Source organism: Budorcas taxicolor, chromosome 16, assembly GCF_023091745.1.
Source record: "Budorcas taxicolor isolate Tak-1 chromosome 16, Takin1.1, whole genome shotgun sequence".
NCBI classification, from domain to species: Eukaryota; Metazoa; Chordata; class Mammalia; order Artiodactyla; family Bovidae; genus Budorcas; species Budorcas taxicolor.
This window is the reverse complement of record NC_068925.1, coordinates 22,344,645-22,367,514: the sequence shown is the minus strand read 5'-3', so window position 1 is coordinate 22,367,514 and position 22,870 is coordinate 22,344,645. Positions and strand designations below refer to the sequence as shown.

General features: G+C 38.3%; 1 protein-coding gene across 1 annotated transcript in view; it reads right to left on the bottom strand.

Annotated features, from left to right (window-relative positions):
- Positions 1-14,793: 14,793 nt before the first annotated feature.
- SPATA17 (spermatogenesis associated 17) overlaps positions 14,794-22,870 on the bottom strand; it is a 235,063-nt gene continuing 226,986 nt past the window's right edge. The window contains exon 10 of the mRNA XM_052654228.1: positions 14,794-14,874. Within this exon, the coding sequence (XP_052510188.1) occupies positions 14,794-14,874 (81 nt within the window). The remainder of the gene's footprint in view (positions 14,875-22,870) is intronic.

Sequence of the window (22,870 nt, the reverse complement as noted above, 5' to 3'; positions counted from 1 at the left end):
AATTTTCACAAGATGGATCAACATCATAACCAATGAGCAAAAGGTTTACATTATTCAGCAAGTCACTTGGAAGAAATCACATTCCATATATTAATATTTGTCTTTCTGTCTTCCTCTTTGCTAACAACCAGTTGTTAAAAGGAACTATATGCATATATATATATATATATATACACACACACACACATATATATACATATTTCTTTAAAGTAATAACCTGTTGATCCATTAGCATTGAATCAATCAGGCACATACAATGCAACTTGAGTCAAATGTTTAGCTAGTTAGCTCCATCTATCGTGGTGCTATGTTAATAATCCCAAAGTCCTAAACCTCACTTTTTACAATCAAGTAGTGTTACACAGGAAGGGATTTCATTTCATAACCAGAACTGCATTCTTATCCTTAGCTAAGGAGCTCAGAGATGTCATGAAATAGAGATGATGCAACCATCACATTTAGTCAAGAGGACTTCTAAGTTCAGGTCCTAGTTATGATGACCTAGCTGAATTATGGACTTCCCTGGTAGCTCAACTGGTAAAGAATCTGCCTGCAACGCAGGGTACCTGGGTTCGGTCACTGGGTTGGGAAGATCTCCTGAAGGAGGGCATGGCAACCCACTCCAGTATTCTTGCCTGGAGAATCCCCACAGACAGAGGAGCCTGGCGGGCTGAAGTCCATGGAGTCACAGAGTCGGACATCACTGAGCAACTAAGCACAGCACAGCACAGCTGAATTATAGCCACGAACAGAAGCACATTACAAAAATCACTGAGAATGGTTTGGTTACTGGATGAAACTGGAAGCAATTGAAAGCATCAGTGATAAAGAAAATCAATTCAAATGAGCTTTTTCTCTCTAACCATCTGACATCATCTTCATGGATGGTGTTTGAAGGTGATGATACAGGCCTCTTTGAACTCTCTATTCCTCAGGCCTCTGTGACAGCCTACATTAGTCCACTTTTTTTCCTTTACATTCTCTTCTATCCTCTATTCCTAGGCTTCCTTTTTAACTACTTTGGTGAACTAATTCCCTGTCAGTAATTCAGACTTAATCTATATCCCGATTGATGCCTAAATCAATATTTTTGGTCTTGACTTTTCACCAGAACCACCACTTCATAACTTCACATTCTATAAGACATTTTCACTGAAATATCATATACTCACTTCAAAGTAAATTTATGACAGACTTAATCATCTTCCCTCCTAAACCAGGCCCTCTAGCAAGATTTACATGGTACCAACACTCTTTGAGTCAACAGGACTGTTTATCAAGAATTCTTACCCATTTTGCCACCAAGGCCTTCTTTCAAGCCAACTGGAGTCCCCCCCCCCCCCCCCCCCCCCCAACTGGAAGATTTGCTTAGGTAATAGTTCTTCCATTCTCATTAAGCAAAGGCATTTCGGCCATCGTTCTAAGTAAACAAACTCTTGTTATAGTGATTTCTAGCCATAAGCAGAGATACTTGATGTTTATTTGGTCTGGGCCACCAGCAAGCATATATGGAATATACAGACCAAGTGGGGAGAAATTGAGCACTTTGTTATTGTTTGAAGGCAACTTGACTATTTAAAAAAATAAAATAAGACCTAACAAGTGTAACACTGATTTATCACAGATAGGCCCTGTATTTTCACACCCTAACTTCTTCCCAGAAACTTGCACCCAGAGAAAGAGCCACAAACTTGTATTCATAATTATCCATCCATAAATTGCAAAGGCTTCCTGGTGCTGACAGATGGAGAAATATGTACTCTGGGTGGCCTCTCTGAAGTTTGGCAGCAGATGAGCATGATCTCATGCAACAAAGAGAGAACATTCTCCAGTTCTCTTGGCAGAAGGTGACGATGAGTGTAAAAGGAGATTAAGCTGCTAAGCAATATCTTCAACCTTCTTTCAGTATTTCATAAAGAAATAGCTCTCCTAATTGAAACCTGCTGTGAACAGAAAGCATATATAGCTGTCAAGGGAGGATATTCTGGATTGTGGGTGTTTGACACAAGCTGTGAAATATATGGACTTGAGTAAAAATGAATAGAAACTAATTAATCCTTTCTTAAACTAAGCCAAACAAAAGCTCTGACATAATGTTTACAGATACCACTCAGTCATTCACTTTTACTGCCTTCTTCTCTTAATAATCTAGCACCGAGAGTCTTGCCAAATGTGGATATTTTGCTTCCAATGATCTGCTCAGAAACAGTTATTTTTAATGGAATCTGCATCATCAAGGGCACGGTTGACATCCTACATAATTCCTTAATTTAATTCGAAGGAAACACTGACATCAACCTTGGACCAGTACCCAAACTACAGCGTGTTCAAATTAATAAAGAGCTTTAATCCACTCTTCAACTTCGTCTTCACTGAATTTTATCATATTGAAACCAAAATCCCAACAATAACAAATAGGGTTAAATTCATGGTTCAATTCACATTCCAAAGGCTTCCCAGGTTATTCAGTGGTAAAGATTCTGCCTTCCAATGCAGGAGACACAGGTTCAATCCCTGGGTCAGGAAGATCCCCTGGAGGAGGAAATGGCAACCCACTCCAGTATTCTTGCTGGGATAACGTCATGGACAGAGGAGCCTGGAATCTCCTCAGTCCATGGGGTCGCAAAGAGTTGGGCACAGTTGAAGTGATTTAGCACAGCACACAGCGCATTCTAATTCAAATGGAATAGAGGCTGTGTGGGGAACCCAGTGGAGAAGGATTCTGAGCTCTGGTCAGTAGAAATGAAGACTGTGATTAGCAATGTCTGCCATGGAGAGGGAACAGTAGAGACAAACTGAGGATGAAGTTCTGGAACCTATGGATATTTAAGAAGAAAAGAAATCTCAGGTGAGTCACGGTATCTTTTCCAAACGCCTGAAGGACAGCATATGAACAAGAAACTCAATTCATCCTAAAGCACTGAATTAGTACCGATACACGAAGTCTTAGACTTCAGATAACAAAGAAATCTTACATAATTTAAAAAGCCTAGAATGAAACATATTCTCTTGAGAGGCAGAGTTATTCTCAAGACTTAGGAATACTCAAGCAGGGATATGTATATCTTAAAAACAATCCCAGCAGGTGTGAGAAGTTAGAATCAATAATTTTTAGGAAATTTACCACAGGCCATCAAACCTCAAGCAATGAAAAAAAAAATCACCTTTAAGAGCAGGGTTACTTGTACTGAGCTAAAAATAAAGAAAAACATCTAACAATTTCAGGTAAATATGTTTACTTCTTCCACTGAAATTTCATTCCAATTTGAGGCAAAGTCTGCACCCTGTCATAGTATTTTAAAAGATTTTTTTTAATTAAAAAAAAAACATTGAAACTGGACATCTTTTAAAATCTCAGAATTCAAGATCCTGGTACTTCCCTCATGGTCCAGTGGTTAAGACTTCACCTTCCAATACAGGGGTTGTGGGTTCAATCTCTGGTCAAGGAGCTAAGACGCCACATGCCTCAAAGCCAAAAACAACAACAACAACAACAACAACAAGAAAACAGAATATAAAACAGAAGCAATATTGTAACAAATGCAATAAAGACTTTCAAAATGGTCTACATTAAAAAAAATCTTTTAAAAAAGATTCGAATGTGTAAATGTGGATATACCTGAATTAACAGTCCTTGCCAAAATGTAACTTATCAAAGGCCTTGGTAGCATAGATCTGAAACCAGCTGGTTGCCCTGGAAGGTTAACTATATGATCAGTTAATGTCCCATCAGCAATCAGGGTCTCTGCCACAGAGTGAAGGAGATGGGGAGAAAATCACACAAGACAGAGATGAAAGCTGTGTAGTCAGAAGAAAAAAGCCTTCTTGATTATGCTGTGGACTTTCTGAAGTCTTTAATTCTCCCTCTAGCCCATCTTCAAACTGGCATGTGGGACGTACTGTAGATGGATGGTGATGCTCATCAGGAGAAGCACACACATATATCTTGTGGGTTGATTTTTTTATTTGCCAGCTCAAGAGGAGCAGGGAGATTTATTTGGAAGGATGGTAATGAAGGTGGGAAGGCACTAGTTAGACTGCAGTTTCTGTTCCCAAGATGTTATTCTCACTTTTTTCTCTTCTTGGTGCTGAGTTGGTCTCTTTATTTCTGCTTATTTTTCTTTAAAGGAAGGATATTCTGGTATAATAAGCCAGTGACTTGAGAGAGCATGGCGGTAAAGATGTGGGACCGTAGAATTCCCATGTGTAATTTTTGTCGAGATACTTCAAGTGTTTTAATTGCATTCTTCATTTTTATTCTACACACATGTCCTTACACATAATTATGGACTGTTTGAAATGATTGTTTTCTTTATTCCCAAAATGAGAGTTCATGTTCCTTTCTTGCTGTCTTGCTTTTGCCCTGCCTTATAAAATGAAGTCACTCGCTGCAATGAAAACACAAAACAACAACACAACACTTTCTTCCTTCATAACAGCGGCACAAGGAAATGGGCTGGTTTTGCTGAATCTTAAAAAGTACAGCAAAAGAGATCACCATCACCACCTTGATCTGTGCCAAAGAGTGGAACTGTTCACTAAGAGGAAGGAGAAGATTGATATATGCTCTCGGTTCCAGGATGCTGTTTCCTGTGAAAGAAACAAAGGCATGGTCTCTGGAGGACTGTTGGCAACCACCACCAGGGGTGCCGTTCCAAAATAACAGCTAAGAGCCTGAGCTGATCACTTGTACTAGGCCTGAGTCCAATCCCAATTTTGCTATTTTCCATATGACATTTGTTTAGTTACCTGTTCTGGCTTAATTTCATCTGAATATGGGGATAACAAATCCTACTCATATGGCTTTGGAAATATTAATTAGAATAATTTGAACATTTGAACTATGCCATGCAAATGATGCTTATTGAACATCACTGATTTTCAATGTAAATATTGAGTCAAATAGCCAGATACATAAGTACATCAAAACACATCCTGAATACCTAAAATCAACTGTAGATGGTTGAAATTTAGTAAAATAAATTTTTGATTATATAGGTGATTGTTATTTACTTTCTCATTTACCCTTAAGGTTTACATCTCTCTGTCAAGGCTTGTCTCTTATTTTTCTTATTTTTGCAGTTGAATATTATCAAAATGTAAGGTCAGGGATTTTTGAATGTAAAATGCTCTATTTCTTATATGTGTTTGTAGCCTGAGTAATGAAAGCTAAAATGAAAATACAATTACATATGGGTTTTCACTTTATGAGATTACCCTGAACATTTTGTACATGTATGAAATTTAAGTCTTAATAATGCGGCACAAGAAGTCCCATGTCAAAAGACAGGTATGTACCAAATTTTCTTTGAACTTGTGAATGCACCTACCTCTGAAAATAACTCTACATTATTTATTGTGGTTAGGTGTCCAGGGCTAGTCCAAAAAATCCAATCCAACACACATCCCAATTTCTCTAAAACGGGAACAAAACTTTAGAAACAAAGGACCAAGTTTCATAGTTGTTTCTATGAGGAAAAAAAAAAAAATTAGATTGGAGACTCAAAGTTGTGTAACAGAAATAGAAATAGATCTCCCAGCCGCCCTACTCCCATTTTCATTCTAAGCAACTGGTGGTGACTTCTGAGCCTTTCGCAGGGTGATAGCAGGAGAAGATTTAAGATGGGAAGTTGGTTAGAGGGAGAGGAGAAAGCTAGGGATGACAGGAAAATATGGGCATGGAAAGCAGTATCTGCGTGTCCTTGTTTCAAGCTGTCACCCTTTTTTCTTTTCAGTTATCCTCAGAGAGTACTCTGGCAATAAAAATAATAACAATGATCATTTATTGAGACACTTGCTGAATTAGAGGCATAGTCTTAAGTGATTTTAACACGTAATCAGTCCTCTTAATAACCCTGAGAAGAAAGTATTGTTCTTATAGATGAGAAAACTGAGGTTTAGAGAGGTTAGGAAATGATGCCAAGATCATTCAGAGCCGAGTGACAGAGCCAACCGGCAACAGCCATTGTTGCTGCTGCTAAGTCGCTTCAGTCATGTCCGACTCTGTGCGACCCCATAGACAGCAGCCCACCAGGCTGCCCCATCCCTGGGATTCTCCAGGCAAGAACACTGGAGTGGGTTGCCATTGCCTTCTCCAGTGCATGAAAGTGAAGAGTGAAAGTGAGGTCACTCAGTCGTGTCTGACTCTTAGCGACCCCATGGACTGCAGCCCACCAGGCTCCTCCGTCCATGGGATTTTCCAGGCAAGAGTACTGGAGTGGGGTGCCATTGCCTTCTCCGGCAACAGCCATTAGAGCTGCCCAAACTGCCAACAAAGGGAAGAACCTGGGTCTGGTTGCACTTTGTACGATTTTCACAGTGTTTTGACAACTGAAATCTTTGTCAACACTTAAAGTAGCGAATTTTACTGGAAATATGTCCAGCTCCTCTTGTATTGGGTCTGCCTTCTCACAGGTGGGGCCAGGGAGTAGCTGCCATCTTCAGAGAGAATGGTGTCTGCCTCCCACCCACTTCCACTCTTACAGGGGTTCCCTTGTACGGAACAAGTTATTTTTCTCTTGATGCTTTAAAGATTCTGTTTTAAACATCTGATTATAAATGTGTCTTGCTGTAGATTTCTTTGGGCTCATCTTATTTGAACTCCCTGAGCTTCCTGGATCTTCTTCCAGAAAGGTCAGGGAAGTTTTCAGCCATTATTTACTCAAATAAGTTTTCTGCCTCTTTCTGTCTCTTTTTTCCTTCTGAGACCCCTATAATGTGAAAGTTGTTCCACTTCATGTTGTCCCATAGGTCCCTTGGGTTATCTTCACTTTTAGAATTATTTTTCTCTTTTTTCTACTTTGTCTGTTTGTTTAGTTCCATAGCACTGACTTCCAGGTCACTCATTCTTTTTCTGCTTCCTCTGGCCTGCTGTTGAATTCCTCTGCTGCTGCTGCTAAGTCACTTCAGTCATGTCCGACTCTGTGCGACCCCATAGACAGCAGCCCACCAGGCTTCCCTGTCCCTGGGATTCTCCAGGCAAGAACACTGGAGTGGGTTGCCATTTCTTTCTCCAATGCATGAAAGTGAAAAGTGAGAGTGAAGTCACTCAGTCATGTCCAACTCTTAGCAACCCCATGGACTGCAGCCCACCAGGCTCCTCTGTCCATGGGATTTTCCAGGCAAGAGTACTGGAGTGAGGTGCCATTGCCTTCTCCATTGAATTCCTCTAGTATTTTTCAATTCAGCTATTATATTTAGTTTTGTGACTTTCATTTGATATTTATTATCCTTTCTATCCCTTTGTTGAAGTTCCCTCCAAGTTTATTTACTCTTTCCCTGAGATTGGTTAGAATCTTTACGACCAGAATTTTGGACTCTTTATCAAGTAGGTAATATCTCCATTTCATTAAGGCTTTCCCCCCTCCTAGGTTTTATCTTGTTCGTTTGTTTTTCATTGCATATATTCATTGCTTATGAAACATGTAGTGACTCAAGATGCTCTTAAAAAAAATATTTACTTTGGCTTCTGGGCAACGGTTAATGGAAGTGCTAATTGCCTTAATCTACTGTGTGATAAAGTTGAAGACAGGTTTCCATCTTTGGGATGATGTTACAGACTGAATGTGACTTCTACCCACTCCAGTTCATATGCTGAAGCCCTCTCCTTAATGTGAATGCATTTAAAGAAAGAAACTTTAAGCAGGTAATTAAGTTTAAGTGAGGTCTTAAAGATGCAGCCCTAAACCAATAAGAACTGGTGTTCTTAACAGAAGAGGAAGAGATTTGGTGTGTGCATGTGCAGCCAGGAAAGGCCAAGCAAGGATACAGCAAGAGAGCAGTCTGCAAGCCAGGAAGAGATGCCTACCAGAAATAAACCATGCTGACATTTTTATCTTGAACTTTCTGCCTCCAGTACTCTGAGAAGTTGTTGAAGCCACGCAGTCTGTGCTATTCTGTTATGGCTACCTGAGCAAACTAACACAGGTGATGACGTGTATTTTGTCTGCTCTAACACTAGGACAGAACTTCACTCCATTCTGAATGCTCTCAAGGTAGCCTTTGAACATCCACAGTGCTCTTGATGTGCTAACAGTCAATATTCATACAAAGTTAATTTTGGTAAGATGGGTGATGGAGTTACCACCAGTTTTAATCAAACACTAGGTCTTGCTAATTTCCTTGAGTAGCTCATATTGGGAATGCAGGAAAGAAAGTATATATAAGTTGATGAATTGATAGTTAAGTAGTTTTTCAGAAGAAACAGACTGCTTCCCCCAGTTATATTCTCTAATAAGATGCCATATCTCATTCTTCTTTCTCCTCAATGTGAAGTCATATTTCGTTCATCTGGATACCTCTATAGTTATCACAAACGTATGTATGGGGTAGGCAGGGGTGCGGGATGATGAAAAACGAATATATTACATAGATTGGCTACAGAACACTTGAATCATTCAAGAGTTTTGGTATCAGTGAGACAGATAAAACTGGCATTGTGAATCATGAAATACTTTGCAGGAATTCTTTTTCTTGGGTGTAGTGTTATAACACGAGAGAGAGAGAGAAGGATAAGGAGGAAGGCAGGTCACTACATGCGAAACTTGCAGACTGGAGCAGGCAATTCACAATTTTCTATTACCCACAATTTTGCTTCTGAATTTCCAGGACAAGGTAACTTTGGAGCACTAAGGCTATGCAATAGCTCATAATCTAATGCTGAAAGTTATTTTAAAAGAATGGATTTCCTGAATATTTTGAGTACAAGTAGCACAATTATAATAAGATTCCAGTCTCCTAAGATTATTAGAAAAGAACAGGAATTATGGATTCCATTACAGTAAAGTAATAAATCCTATAAAAAAAAGAAAAAAATAATAATCGAGGTAGAGTGAAACTAGGCTTAGTAAAGTTAGAAACCATCACAACAAGAGGCCAAGTTATATACTCCCCACTTACCAATAACATCCTGTTTTTTTCTTTCATCAGTCGCTTCTAGAGTAAATGAAATTTGAGAGCTGAATCATCCATTTTGTCATCTGGTACAAATTCAGTGCAGGCTTCCCAGGTGGCGCTAGTGGTAAAGAACCTCCCTGCCAGTGCAGGAGACATTAGAGACGTGACCCTGGGTCAGGAAGCTCCCCTGGAGGAGGGCATGGCAACCCTCTCCAGTATGCTTGCCTGGAGAATCCCATGGACAGAGGAGCCTGACAGGCTACAGTCAGTGGGGCCGCGAACAGTCAGACAAGATGAAGCAACTTAGCATACATGCACGCACAGACTCAATGCATAAAATTTCAAAGGGCTCTGATCTGTTCTGAATCAAGCTACTTCTACTCACACTTGTTACACTTCACAGCATAAAATAATTCATAACACCCAATAACATATTTTTCTATCCTACTTCTATTCCCCTATCACCAAATGTAGAAAATCCCTCCTTGCAATAAATGTCTTATTTTTTAAAGTTTGTTATTACTTATTTGAGTTTTCTACAAACCTGCACTTATTATAATTCCCAACATATTGACCAAATGTGGCTCTAAATGAATGGTAATTGTTTTTTAAAAGAAAAGGGTTGACAATGCTTTTTATTTAAAATGAATCTTTTTGCAGATGTTTCTGTTGTTTGGTTGCTAAATCATGTCTGACTCTTTGCAGCTCTATGGACTGCAGCACACCAGGCTTCCCTGTCCTTCATTATCTCCCAGAGTTTGTTCAGATGCGTGTCCATTGAGTCACTGATGCTACCTAGCCATCTCATCCTCTGCCACTTCCTTCTCCTTTTGCCTTCAATCTTTCCCAGCATCAAGGTTTTTTCCAATGAGTCAGTTCTTCACATCAGGTGGCCAAAGTACTGGAGTTTCAGCTTCAGCATCAGTCCTTCCAATGAATATTCAGGACTGATTTCCTTTAGGATGGACTGGTTTGCTCTTCTTGCAGCCCAAGGGACTCTCAAGAGTCTTCTCCAGCACAATTTGAAAGCATCAGTTCCTTGGCACTCAGCCTTCTTTACATCCAACTCTCACATCCATACATGACTACTGGAAAAACCGTAGCTTTGACTATATGGACCTTTGCTGGCAAACTGATGTCTTTGCTTCTTAATCCTCTTCATATAAAACTTCACAAATTATAAGCTCTTATACAATACCTCATAAAACCAAACAGTTTAGAAAATTCTAGCTTAGACTGTCATAATGAGAAGGGCAATACTACAGGCTGAATCATAAGACTTGTCATGTAACTTCGAAGTAGGCAATGTTCAGACTTTTCCTAATTCTAGCAGTTCTCTTACAAGTTCATGCTAAGGTCAGAACTAACAAATATTGGCCCAGGATCTACAAAATACCTAGCAGATTGTTAATTGTTATTAAAGAGTCAACGGGCTAGGAGGAATACTCTAAAGTTTCATAATCTAATGAGTCAGATACTTGTTTTTCAGTCAGCAGTCACTTACTAAGTGAAGACGATGAGCTGGATAGACGCTCACAAGCAGATGCTCTCTGTTCAGCAAAGAGCTGCAAATGTCTTTTGTATCTGAGGGTGTCTACATATCTGCTCCAGGCTCACTGGTCTATGTCTATGTGTCTCAAGTTCAACATCCCAGGAGGGTTCTAACTGGTCTAACAAATCGCTGTTTCCCTCAGAGCACAGCCTTCATATCAAACTACTTTAAACCACTCATTCTTCAAACCATTTATCACTCACTCTTCATGCTAGCTGCCCTTTTTCTTGGGCTCCCAACACTGGCTCATCACTTGAGACTAGGGCAGATGGAGTCAGGCCATTTCAGTGGAACCATTTATGGTACTTTTGGTCACCAGGGGTTATGGTTGTGACTGACATTCTCAGAGGTAAAAGACCCACTACTATATATATATATATATGTATGTATGTTTTTTTTTTCTCACTAGAGTGAATTCATGAGTAGTCAGCTGTAAAATATTACATTTATTGAATCATAATAAGTATGGTTTAAGTATATTTTCTGTAGGATCCTCATTTGTATTTTCCTTTTAGACTTGGAAAGTTTTCAGAGATGGTTCCAATTAAGGGGATGGGAGAGAACAGAGAGAGAGACAGACAGAAGGGAGAGAGAGAGAGAGAGAATGGGAAACACTTCAGAGGCTGAGAGATTTGAGTCAAGGTTATTCAGGTGCCATCAAAGTAGAATCCAGGATTCCATGCAGTGGGGTCTTCTATTCAACGCACTTCACACCATAATCTCATTTTTACATTTTGTCTTGTTGTCTAAAATCAAAACAGCAAAATCGAAAGAAGAAAAATAACAGGAGTTCTCAAATTCTCTATTTAAATACTCCTCACTTAGAGGTAAGCTCAGTTAAGGGTCTGAGCTTAACTGGTCTGACTTGCTTCTAACCCTGCTAGAATCACCCTTTTCTCTGATCTCTGCCTACACCTCTGTAGGTCCTGGTCAACAGTATGGATGGTGTGTGCCATTAGTCTCAGGGAGCATTCAGCCAGCCTGCCTCAGTCATAAAGGAACTACAGCAGAATGTCTTCCTAGAGGCGAGTGGTTCGTTATATCATCTTTAGTCAAAGGATAAAAACACTACAGATATTTTGATTTTTGTTTTTTCTTTATTGCCAGTTCACTATGACCAAACTGAAAAGGCTTATGAATTCACATAGTGCCAACCTGAATGGCCAGGTGGAGTAACTTTTCTTGTTGAAATAAAAATTTAACCCCAACAGGCACATATGTAGCTTCTACACCTGATTCTTACTCTCCCCTCATGAATCATCCTTTTTCCTTATACAGCTGCTGAGACCTTATTTCCTTTGGGGGAAAAAAAAAATGGGATTTCACCCTTTTCCCAATTCAGGTACTAACTAAACTTCTTTTTCTTAGTGATTTGAGTCAAGCCCATGCCAAATTCTTATGAAAAGAGGAACCAAGTACACTGCTTTTCACACATAACAAATAATTCCATTAAAATTCATCTCATATGGCCTCACAATTGCACTTTTTAGCAGAATGATAGCCTGGGCCAAAGCCCATCACAAAAAAAAGACATGAGAAAAGTGAAAAGCTCATCATGCCAGAAAACTCACACTGATGTTGGACTAACCAATGAGTTCATCTTATGGTGCTAATTTTTCTCCATTCTAACCTTTAAAGAGACTCTTCCACCTGGAAAGATGAATGGAGCTTAAAAGACGGTGGAGTGAGCTGATGGGATACAGCACCTTCTGACTTAGACAAAGGTGCCTTTTGGAAACTATCAAAGTTTCCAAAAGTAAGTGGTTACACAGAAAAATTAAAGAAATTAAATGGAATCATCCTAATCAGGGAGTAGATTTTAAAATATACGTGTAATACATGTGTGTTTAAAATCTAACTCACTCTGAGCAATTTCAGAGGCTGAAGTCTTACTGCATTAATCATAATGGTTAGGTGTAGGCTCTGCTTATCCTAAACTCAGAGATGCTAAAAGGAAGGGAGATTAATCTGATAAGGCAACAGTACTTCTAATCGGACTGATGGGAAAGTGTAATATGGGTGCATGAGATGAGACAATGTTGGGTGAATTATAGAGAAGTGATGAACTACCTTGAAGCTGAAGCAATCAAATAGATAGCTCTCACAATTACCAAGGCATCTTTATTCAACACTTCGGGACAAGTATTCCCAACTCAGCCTTCTTTACAAAGAGCAGAAGCACTTTGCTGTATTTGGTGAAATGAAATCTTAATAGAAGAGCATCGGCTAAAGCTGCTACCCATCACTTACCAAAATTAAATGCTAAATATTAATTTCCTTTCTAAGAGGAGGAGATGACATTTTGATATTATTTTCAATTTACAAAATAGTTAAAAATCCCAGAGAAGAGTGAATGAACAGTTTTTAAAAATATCTCTCAGATATTTGTGCATTGTGCACTCTTTTTTTAATTAAAAGGAATGTGAAACATTTGTTGCTCATCCTTGTCTTATAAATAATTTAGCAAGCCATTATTTTGTCTTCAGAAAAAAAAAAGATAATTGTCTCTAAATTATTATGATTGAGTAGAATAAAGTCAAGATATCTTTGTAATTGGTAGGGAAGAACAAGAAGTTCTTCTGGAGTGTTTTGTTTTACAATTTGCTCCTGTCTGACTAGATAAAAATTTCAAGAAATGAGACCATAAAGAAATATCCCCCTAAAAGCTACCCCTAATCTCACTCTCAAGAGATAACTACCATTAACAGTTTTGTCTTACACAAATACATACATACATATGTAATATATAAATAAGCACATGCAAATATGTTATATACATATATATATACCCATTATATATGTGCTTGTGTGTGTACACATACATGCATGCACATATATACATATTTAATGAAATCAGACTACACAGTTATCTTTGAATCCAGCTTTCTTTTCTTAAAAATATATCGTAGGCATTTTTCAAATTAATAGGGAAAGATCTATGTTAACATATTTAACATTGTCACAGTATTACATTTTATGTGTCTATCATTTAACTTAACATACTAGTAAATGCTTCCCCGGTGGCTCAGATGGTAACGAATTTGCCTGGAATGCAGGAGACCTGGGTTCGGTCCCTGGGTTGGGAAGATCCCCTGGAGAAGGGAAAGGCTACCCACTCCAGTATTCTGGCCTGGAGAATTCCATGGACAGAGGAGCCTGGTAGGCTACAGTCCATGGGGTCGCAAAGAGTCAGACATGACTGAGCAACTTTACTCACATACTAGTGAATATTCAAGTTGTTTTCAACCTTGCCACTATGAACAGGATACATCTTTGATTTAAAACCTGAAGTCATACAAATATGAAAAATTTTATTTAGGCTACTTCATGCTGTGAAACATGAATACTAGATAAATACTCTAATGGGTAATGATACTTTATAAACCTTGAAACTGTAATCCCACTTGGCATTATATGTATGTTTTTCTATTAGCTCAGAATATTTCACATTTCCCCTTGTGTATTCCTTTGGAAGAGTCACAGAGTGGTTACTGCTCTCTGCATTTAACTATTGACTTCCAGTTGAAGCATCCAGTTATAAATGGGAGAGAGGCAACACTAACTAAATCTGAGGAACATAGTTGCTTGTATCTATTTTGTGTTCTTTCCAACAGACCACAGCCTTCCCCAGCTGTTCTTGGTGTGGGAGGACCCTGGGGAATTAACTAGCCTGAGTCCACATTTCTGTCTCTTTGCCTTCAACTGTAGAGCTCTATTCTGTCTTCATCCAATATCTCCTTTAACTTTGGCTGAAAATGTCAGAATACCTCTGACCAGGCTTCCTTTGATTGTAATCACTTCTCTACTCTGAAATGCCTTAGTAATTAAATGCAGTATTCATTGAGAGTTTATTTTGTGATCTTGAATTTTATGTGGCGATCTCTGTTCTCTAGCCTGCAAACTTTGCTCATCAGAGACCCAAGATGCTATTTACTCAAAATTCCCTAAAGGTACCTTGCAATTTAAATAACACACATTGAATATAGAATTTTAAACAATACTGTACCATACAGTAATGAGAAATATTTTAGGCTGTGGATACCATCAATACTTTCTCATTATATTATGTAAAACTATTTATCTACTGTTTTAATTAATTTAAAGAGGAAGGTACTTCAGGTGTTAGTTCTACTTTGAGTTTATTTTGAAGAGATTTGAAATATAAAATCCATGATTTTCAAATGTTGGAAACCATTAGACTAGCATGAAAGAAATATATGGAGCTGTATTTCATAAATTATAGTAGTGTGATGTTTTAAATGCTTCATAGTTAAGTCAATCTCATTTGATTTTTTATATTATTTACTATAGTAGTTTTGAGTACCTTTTAGCAAAAATGCATACCTTTATACAATTTGTCCAGCTTTTGAATACATTTTTCCATACTTTGAGAAGAGATCAAATGATGGCAATACAGTTTGGAAATCCTAGGAGGAAAAATATCAACAATTACCAAATAGGTCTTAACTGATTTACAGTATTTTGTTATAATTTATGTTATATTAAATTACTAGATAGATATCATCTAACTGCACAGCAAACCTCCCATCACATCCTCAAAAAAAAAACAAAACACAAAATTAGTAGTTATTTTTTATTAGTTGAAAGCCAGATACCTGAAGCTTTCTTAAGCACATAGTTTTGTTTTGTTTTAAGTTTTTAAGACTGCATGGATCACAACAAACTGTGGAAAATTCTTAACAAGATGGGAATACCAGACCACCTTACCTGTCTCCTGAGACCTGTGTGCAGGTCAAGAAGCAACAGGTAGAACTGAACACTGAACAACTGACTGGTTCAAAACTGGGAAAGAAGTATGACAAGGCAGGATATTGTCACCCTATTTAACTTATATGCAGAGTACATCAGATGAAAGGCCGGGCTCGAAGTATCACAAGCTGGAATCAAGATTGTCAGGAGAAATATCAACAACCTCAGATAATGCAGACCATTATAATGGTCAGAAGCAAAGAGGAACTAAAGGGCCTCTTGAAGAACGTGAAACAGGAGAGTGAAAAAGCTGGCTTAAATCTCAACAGTCATAAAACTAAGATCATGACATCCAGTGCCATCACCTCATGGCAAACGGAAGGAGAAAAATTGGAAACAGGGACAGATTTTATTTTCTTGGGCTCCAAAATCACTGTAGATGGTGACTGCAGCCATGAAATTAAAAGACGCTAGCTAGCTCCTTCGAAGGAAAGCTATGACAAGCATAGAGAATGCATTAAAAAGCAGAGGTATCACTTTGCCAACAAAGGTCCATATAGTCAAAGCTATGGTTTTTCTAGTAGTCCTGTACAGATGTGAGGAAAAAAAGTGAAAATGTTAGTCACTCAGTTGTGTCTGACTCTGTGACCCCGTGGGCTGTAGCCTGCCAGGCTCCTCTGTCCATGGAATTCTCCAGGCAAGAATACTGGAGTGGGTAGCCATTCCCTACTCCAGAGGATCTTTCCAACCCAGGGATCAAACCCAGTCTTCTGCATTGCAGGCAGATTCTTTGCCATCTGAACCACCAGGGAAGCCCATGGATGTGAGAGCTGGACCATAAAGAAGACTGAGCACTGAAGAGTTGATGCTTTCTAACTATGGTGCTACAGAAGACTCTTGAGAGTTCCTTGGACAGCAAGGAGATTAAACCAGTCAATCCTAAAGGAAATCAACCCTGAATATTCATTGCAAGGACTGATGCTGAAGCTGAAGCTCCAATACTTTGGCTAGCTGATATAAAGAGCTGATTTACTAGAAAAGATCCTAATGCTGGGAAAGATTGAGGGCAGGAGGAGAAGGGAGTGACAGAGGATGAGACGGCTGGATAGCATTACAGACTCAGTGGACATAAGTTTGAGTATACTCCAGGAGATAGTGAAGGACAGGGAAGCCTGGCGTGCTGCAGTCCATCGGGTCACAAAGAGCTGGACATGATTTAGTGACTAAACAACAACAGACAAATAACAATGTTGTGATAGTTTCACAAGCACAGCAAAGTGACTCAGCCATACATATACATGTATCCATTCTCCACCAAATGTCCCTCCCATTCAGGCTGCCATATAACATTGAGGAGAGTCCCCTGTACAGTAGGACCTTGTTCATTATCCATTTTAATATAGCAGTATGTACATGTCCATACCAAACTCCCTAACTATCCCTTCCGGTAACCATAAGTTCATTCTCTAAGCCTGCGAGTCAAATACATAGTTTTTAAGAGTTGTAGATGACAGCCTGGAGAAGTTCTGAGCAACACAATGGCATGGGCCCCTGTCTGCATAGAGCTCACAGGCTACATGTTTTACCTTGACCTTGACGATGGTGGATTTAGCTCCTTTGGTGACACAATTTTTCTTCTGCATTTCCTCTCAATGAATTGTCTCTAGCCAAACCTTTGTTTACTGAACATGTTACTTCTCAGTCTTTATACTTAGAGATGTCTCCACCTCAACAGCTTTATCTCTGTATCCTCATGGTTCATTCTTCCCTTTCATCACATCCCTGTTCAAAGAGACCTTTCATGACTACCTGCACATAAAATAATACCCCTGAAACTCTCTATTATTTTAATGGTTCTATTTTCTTCATAGCTATTGCTACTCTTTAATACCGTATGTTTATTTTGTGTCCTGCATGAGATTATAAGCTTCATACAGGTAAGTGCCCTGTTTTGTGCAAAAGAGTATTTGCTGACTGAATGAATGAAAAGGGAAGGGTGTTATATCCAAATACTTAAAACAGAGGGACACTTGTGGTAAGTTTCACAGAACTGATTCACACAAATGCTGAAGAAGTGCGGGAGGAACAAAGGACAAATCATTTTTTGTTGGGTAATCAAAGAAGCAGCATTTGACTGAGAACAGAAACGAATGCTTTTCAGGCACGTTAAACTGGCAGTCATCAGAGAGGTAAAACACTAAATCGACAGTGGATTTTGTAAGTAAGTGGTCAGACCATATAAAAGCATATGTTTCTCCTTTGCAAAGGATGTTTATCCTCAATGGAAATGATTTGGGATAATTTTATTTAAGAAAATCTCAGAAGGAAGGACCTCTGCCCAGGGTCGACCTCTTTAGAGGGTTCCTGCATTATAAACACACAGAAAATAAATGTATTGGAGAATATGCAGGAACCTTTGTCACTGCTGATCTGGCTCTCCCCTCTGGTACAATAGAGCCCCAACTCTTAAGTATCGACTTCTATGAATAACGCTATTCAGGCCCCAGGGAAAAGCCCCACATCTGTTGCTTTGTGTTTATGGAACAAAGCGTCTAAGCCCAAGTGACATGAAGGACAAGAGGTTGTAACAGACACTGCTTTAGAGTATGAAAAAAATCTGCGTGACAAAAATGCTTAAGTAAAAGACAAATTCATTAGTTTGAGCAAAATCCTTCCTTTTGGACAGCATGCACGCAACAGAACTTTATATAATGAAGTATTATATTCTTGGGGTGCTGAAATCCATACTCTGGCTTCCTTTCTATTTGATATTGTGATTCTAGGGGCACTCAGTAATCGACGTAGCATTTGCAAGAGTTGCACATGACAAAGGGTGTATTTTGAGATAGTAAGTAATTCATATTACTTTTAAACTTGCATGTCTGAAGGTAGGCATATATGTGAAGCATTACTGTAATTTTTTTACTGTTGGCAATGATGAATCCTGAAGACAAGGATAATGAACAGCTTGTTTTATAAATATTTATGTGCAACAATAATCTAGGTTTCAAGACAGTAAAGAAAAGGTTAGTTTTGTGCAAATGATCTTAGTTGAAACTTCTGATCATGTTAGCTATGTTTTTAATATATATTTTTATAACTGTATTTATATATTTAGTTTTGGCTGTGCTGGATCTTCCTTGCTGCACAGGCTTTTCTCTGGTTTCGGAGAGTAGGGGCTACCCTCGAGTTGCGGTGATTGGGCTTCACGTTGCAGTGGCCTCTCTTGTTGTGGAGCGCAGGCTCTCGGGCATGTGGGCTTCCGTAGCTGTAGCACATGGGCTCAGCAGCTGCAGTCCCAAGACTCTAGAGCTCAGGCTCAATAGTTGTGGTTCACAGGCTTAGCTGTTCTGTGGCATGTGGGATCTTCCAGGACCAGGGATCGAACCCATGTTGCCTTCACTGGCAGGTAGATTCTTTATCACTGAGCCACCAGGGAAGCCACAACTGTTTTTTATTTTATTATAATAAACAATTTTTGTTATTTAAAATTTTTATTTCTATTTTTTTCTCTTTTAAAAAAATGAAATATAATTGATTTATAATACTCTATCAGTTTTAGGTGTACAGCATAGTGATTCAGTATTTATACAGATCATACTTCATCAAAAGTTATTATAAGACACTGACTATAATTCCCTGTGCTATACAATATATCCTGTTGCTTATCTGTTTAACAATAGTATTTAGTATCTGTTAGTTCTATATCCCTAATTTTCCCCTCTCTCCTTCCCTCTCCCCTTTGGCAACCAGTAGCTGTTTTCTACATCTGTAAGTCTGTTTTTGTTTTGCATATACTTTTTTTGTATTATTTTTAGTTTATGCATATAAATGATACCACATAGTGTTTGTCTTTTACTGTCTGATATCCACTAGAAATTTATTTCTACATGAAATGAGCAACATTAGAGGATAAATAAATGAAGGGAAAGATCTTAATTAAATAACAGCCTTGTTCAAAATAATAACAACAAAATATAATCAGTGATTATAGCTTATGGATAAGATAAACAAATGACAACAATATTATAAGGAATGGGAGGGAGGAGCTGGGAATAATCTGTTAACAGGTAGTTGAACTGTCCATGAAATAATATAGTGTTATTTGAAAGTAGACTTGGATTAGTCATAAATGTATATTCCAAACTCTAGAGTAACCACTAAAAAAATTTTTTTAGAGAAGTAGAATTGATGTGCTAAAAGGGGAAAAAAACGAAATCATATAAATGCTAAATTAAAACTAGCAAAGCCAGAAAAAGTGGAAGGCAAAACCAAAACAAAAAACCAACAAAGAACAAGGTAATGAATGGAAAACAGATATAAATATGTAGATATTAATCCAATTATATTTTATCACTTTAAGTGTGATTTTAAATATACTAACAAATAGTATATTTAAATAAACTAATAAAAGGCAGAGACTGTGGATACAAAATCAAGACCCAACTATGTCGTGGGTACATGAAACCTGTGTGCTGCGCTTAGTCACTCAGTCATGTCCGACTCTTTGTGACCCTTTGGACTGCAGCCCACCAGGCTCTTCTGTCCATGGGATTTTTCAGGTAAGAATACTGGAGTGGGTTGCCATTTCCATCTGAGCCATCATGGAAGCCCATATGAAACCTACTTTAAATTAAAAAAAAAAAAGATTAAAAGTGAAGGGATGGAGAAAGATTATACCATCTAACATTAATTAAAAGAAAGCTGAAGGAGACACATTAATTTCAGGCAAAACAGACTTCACGACAAGGAGAATTATCTGGAATAAAGACAGGCATTACATGATAAAGGGGTCAGTTCTGTAAGAAGACATAACTGTCCTTAATGTGTATGTACCTAACAACAGAGCATCAAAATATATGAAGTAAAAACTAATAGAACTGCAAGAAACGATAGACAAATTCACTACTGTAAAGGAGTCTTCAATACCCCTTTATAAACAACTGGCAGATCCAGCAGGCAGAATGTCAGTAAGGATACAACTGGACTGAACAGCACTGTCACTCAACTGGATGTAACTGGCATTTATAGACTTCTTCATCCAACAATGACCACACACTCTTCTCAAGCTCTCATGGAATATTCCCCGAGATAGACCCCATTCTGAGCCATAAATCGTACCTCAACAGTTTCAAAACAGTAGACATCATATGAAGTATGCTTTTAGACCATGATGAAATTAAGCTGAAAATTAATAACAAAAAGACAGTGCAAAATTTCTGAGTATATTTGGAGATTAAATAACATACTACTAAATAGTATATAGTCAAAGAAAAAAAAGGTCAAGAAAAAAATATTTTGAGTTAAAACTAAAATACAACCTGTCAAAATTTGTGGGATGTAGCGAAAGCAGTGTCTAGAGGGAAATTTATAACAATGAAGTCATATAGTAGAAAAGATGAAAGATCTGGAGTCATTAGTCTAAGCTTCCACTTGGAAACTAGAAACTAGTTTCTAGGAAACTAGGAAAAGCGTAGATTGAATCCAAAGTGCCAAAGAAAATAAAATCAGAGTCGAATTTGAAAACAGGAAATCAATAGAAAAAAATCAGCAAAGCAAAAACTAGTTCTTTCAACAAGTGACAAATACCTAGTCAGGTTAAGAAAAAAGAAAGAAGATACGACTTACAAATATTAGAAATGAAAGCTGAACCATCACTACTGATCCCACAACATTAAGAGGATAATTAAGGAATTTTATGAACAACTCTGTTCATACATTTGATAACAGGTGAAATGGACCAGTCAAGGAAGTCACAGTCTACCAAAACTCAAATAGGAGAAGTAATCTGAATAGGTCTATATTTATTTTAAAAAATGAATAAATAATTAAAAACTTTCCGAAACAGGCCCAGATGATTTCACTGGTGAATGATACCAAAGAAGAAATGATACCAATTCTTTATAATTCCTTTCAGAATACAGAAGCACAGGAAGCACTTTCTAATTCATTCTGCTTCATCATCTATAAAATGGAGATATCTTGCAGGATTGGTATGAGGATTAAATAGCATAAAACACTTGGCACTTGCCATTAGTTTCTTCCTCTGCCTTTCATTCAAGGGTAAAAATCTATTCATATTCTATCCACCATGCGCTTTTAAAAGTTAAATAAACTCCATTTACACATATGAGAGACTGATTATGGTACAATAATGTAGTGAAACAGGACTAAACGAGTTTTGATCATATCTTCCATCAGCAAAAATATTTTAAGCATCCTCAATATATTTTGCTTATCTGTTTGAAATTATATATGTGTAAATATAATATGAGATAGACATACAAATGAGATAAAAATAAATAGAAGCTGTAATATTTTCTCCCCTCATTTCTTTGGATATTTTTGTGTACTTAGTTCTGGGTCCTTCTAATATAATGAGTGAGGCAATAATGAATTCTGTGTTATACTTTAACCTGTATGTTGCACTAACATTTGAACATCTACAGTGTGTCAGCACCCTGCTACATAGCTTCCAACTAATGGTAAACCAAAGGGCTTCCCTGGTGGCTTGGCAGTAAAGAATAAGCCTGCAATGTAAGAAACCTGGGTTCAGTCCCTGAGTCTGGAAGATCCCCTGGAGAAAGAAATGGCAACCTACTCCAGTATTCTCGCCTGGGAAATCCCACGGACAGAGGAGCCTGGCAGGATAAAGTCCATGGGGTTACACAGAGTCAGACATGACTTTGCAACTAAACAACAACAATGGTAACCAAAATTTAGTTCTGTCTTCCCGGGACCCCTCACGGGGAAGTGGTAGAGTCAGACAATAGGCATTGAGAGTTTTGTAGATAAACAAGGGCTGACTCTTCAAGTACCTGTACTTTATATCCTGTAATAGAAAATCTTTCACAAATTCTTTATCATTCTTATTTTATTTGAAACCCTACTTTCTTGTGAAAGTGAAAGTCGCTCAGTCCTATCTGACTCTTTGTGACCCCATGGACTATAGAGTCCATGGAATTCTCCAGGCCAGAATACTGGAGTGGGTAGCCTTTCCCTTCTCCAGGGGATCTTCCCAACCCAGGGATCAAACCCAGGTCTCCTGCATTTCAGGCAGATTCTTTACCAGCTGAGCCACAAAGGAAGCCCACTTTCTTATCTGGCCCTATTGAACCAATGACTGTTACCTCTGATATAGAAAGAGCTGGATTCACCATTAAGAGAGCTTTGTTCAATCTTTAAGTCATATTCAACTCTTTGTGACCCCACGGACTGCAGCACGCCAGGTTTCCCTGTCCTTCACTATCTCCCAGAGTTTGCTCAAACTCAGGTCCATTGAGTCGGTGATGCCATCCAACCAGCTTTGGTTTCAGAAAAAATCGGGTGCTGTTTATAACATGCCTCAAATATATAAAACAGACCACCCTGCCCTGGGAAACTATTTATTAGTTCAAGAAAACACCAGCACAACACTTGTACATTGTCACTTTTGAAATGGGGGGTGAGGGACAGCTTTTCTGAAAAATAACCTCATCAAGGAAAAACACTGGGGATGTAATTCTAAATCCTGCCACAGCCCTTGCTTGCCAGAGCAGACAGCTTTTGCCATTAGGATGCCCAGCCAAACACAAATAATCCACTGCCAAAATGAGCTCCTTGGGACAATTTAGGACTCTTTGGAAGTGAACGGCTCTTTGAGCTGGAATGCAGCCCAGGTCCATTTTCAAACCCAAGTCAAAATGACAAAGAGCAAATTTCCTGGGCCACTCA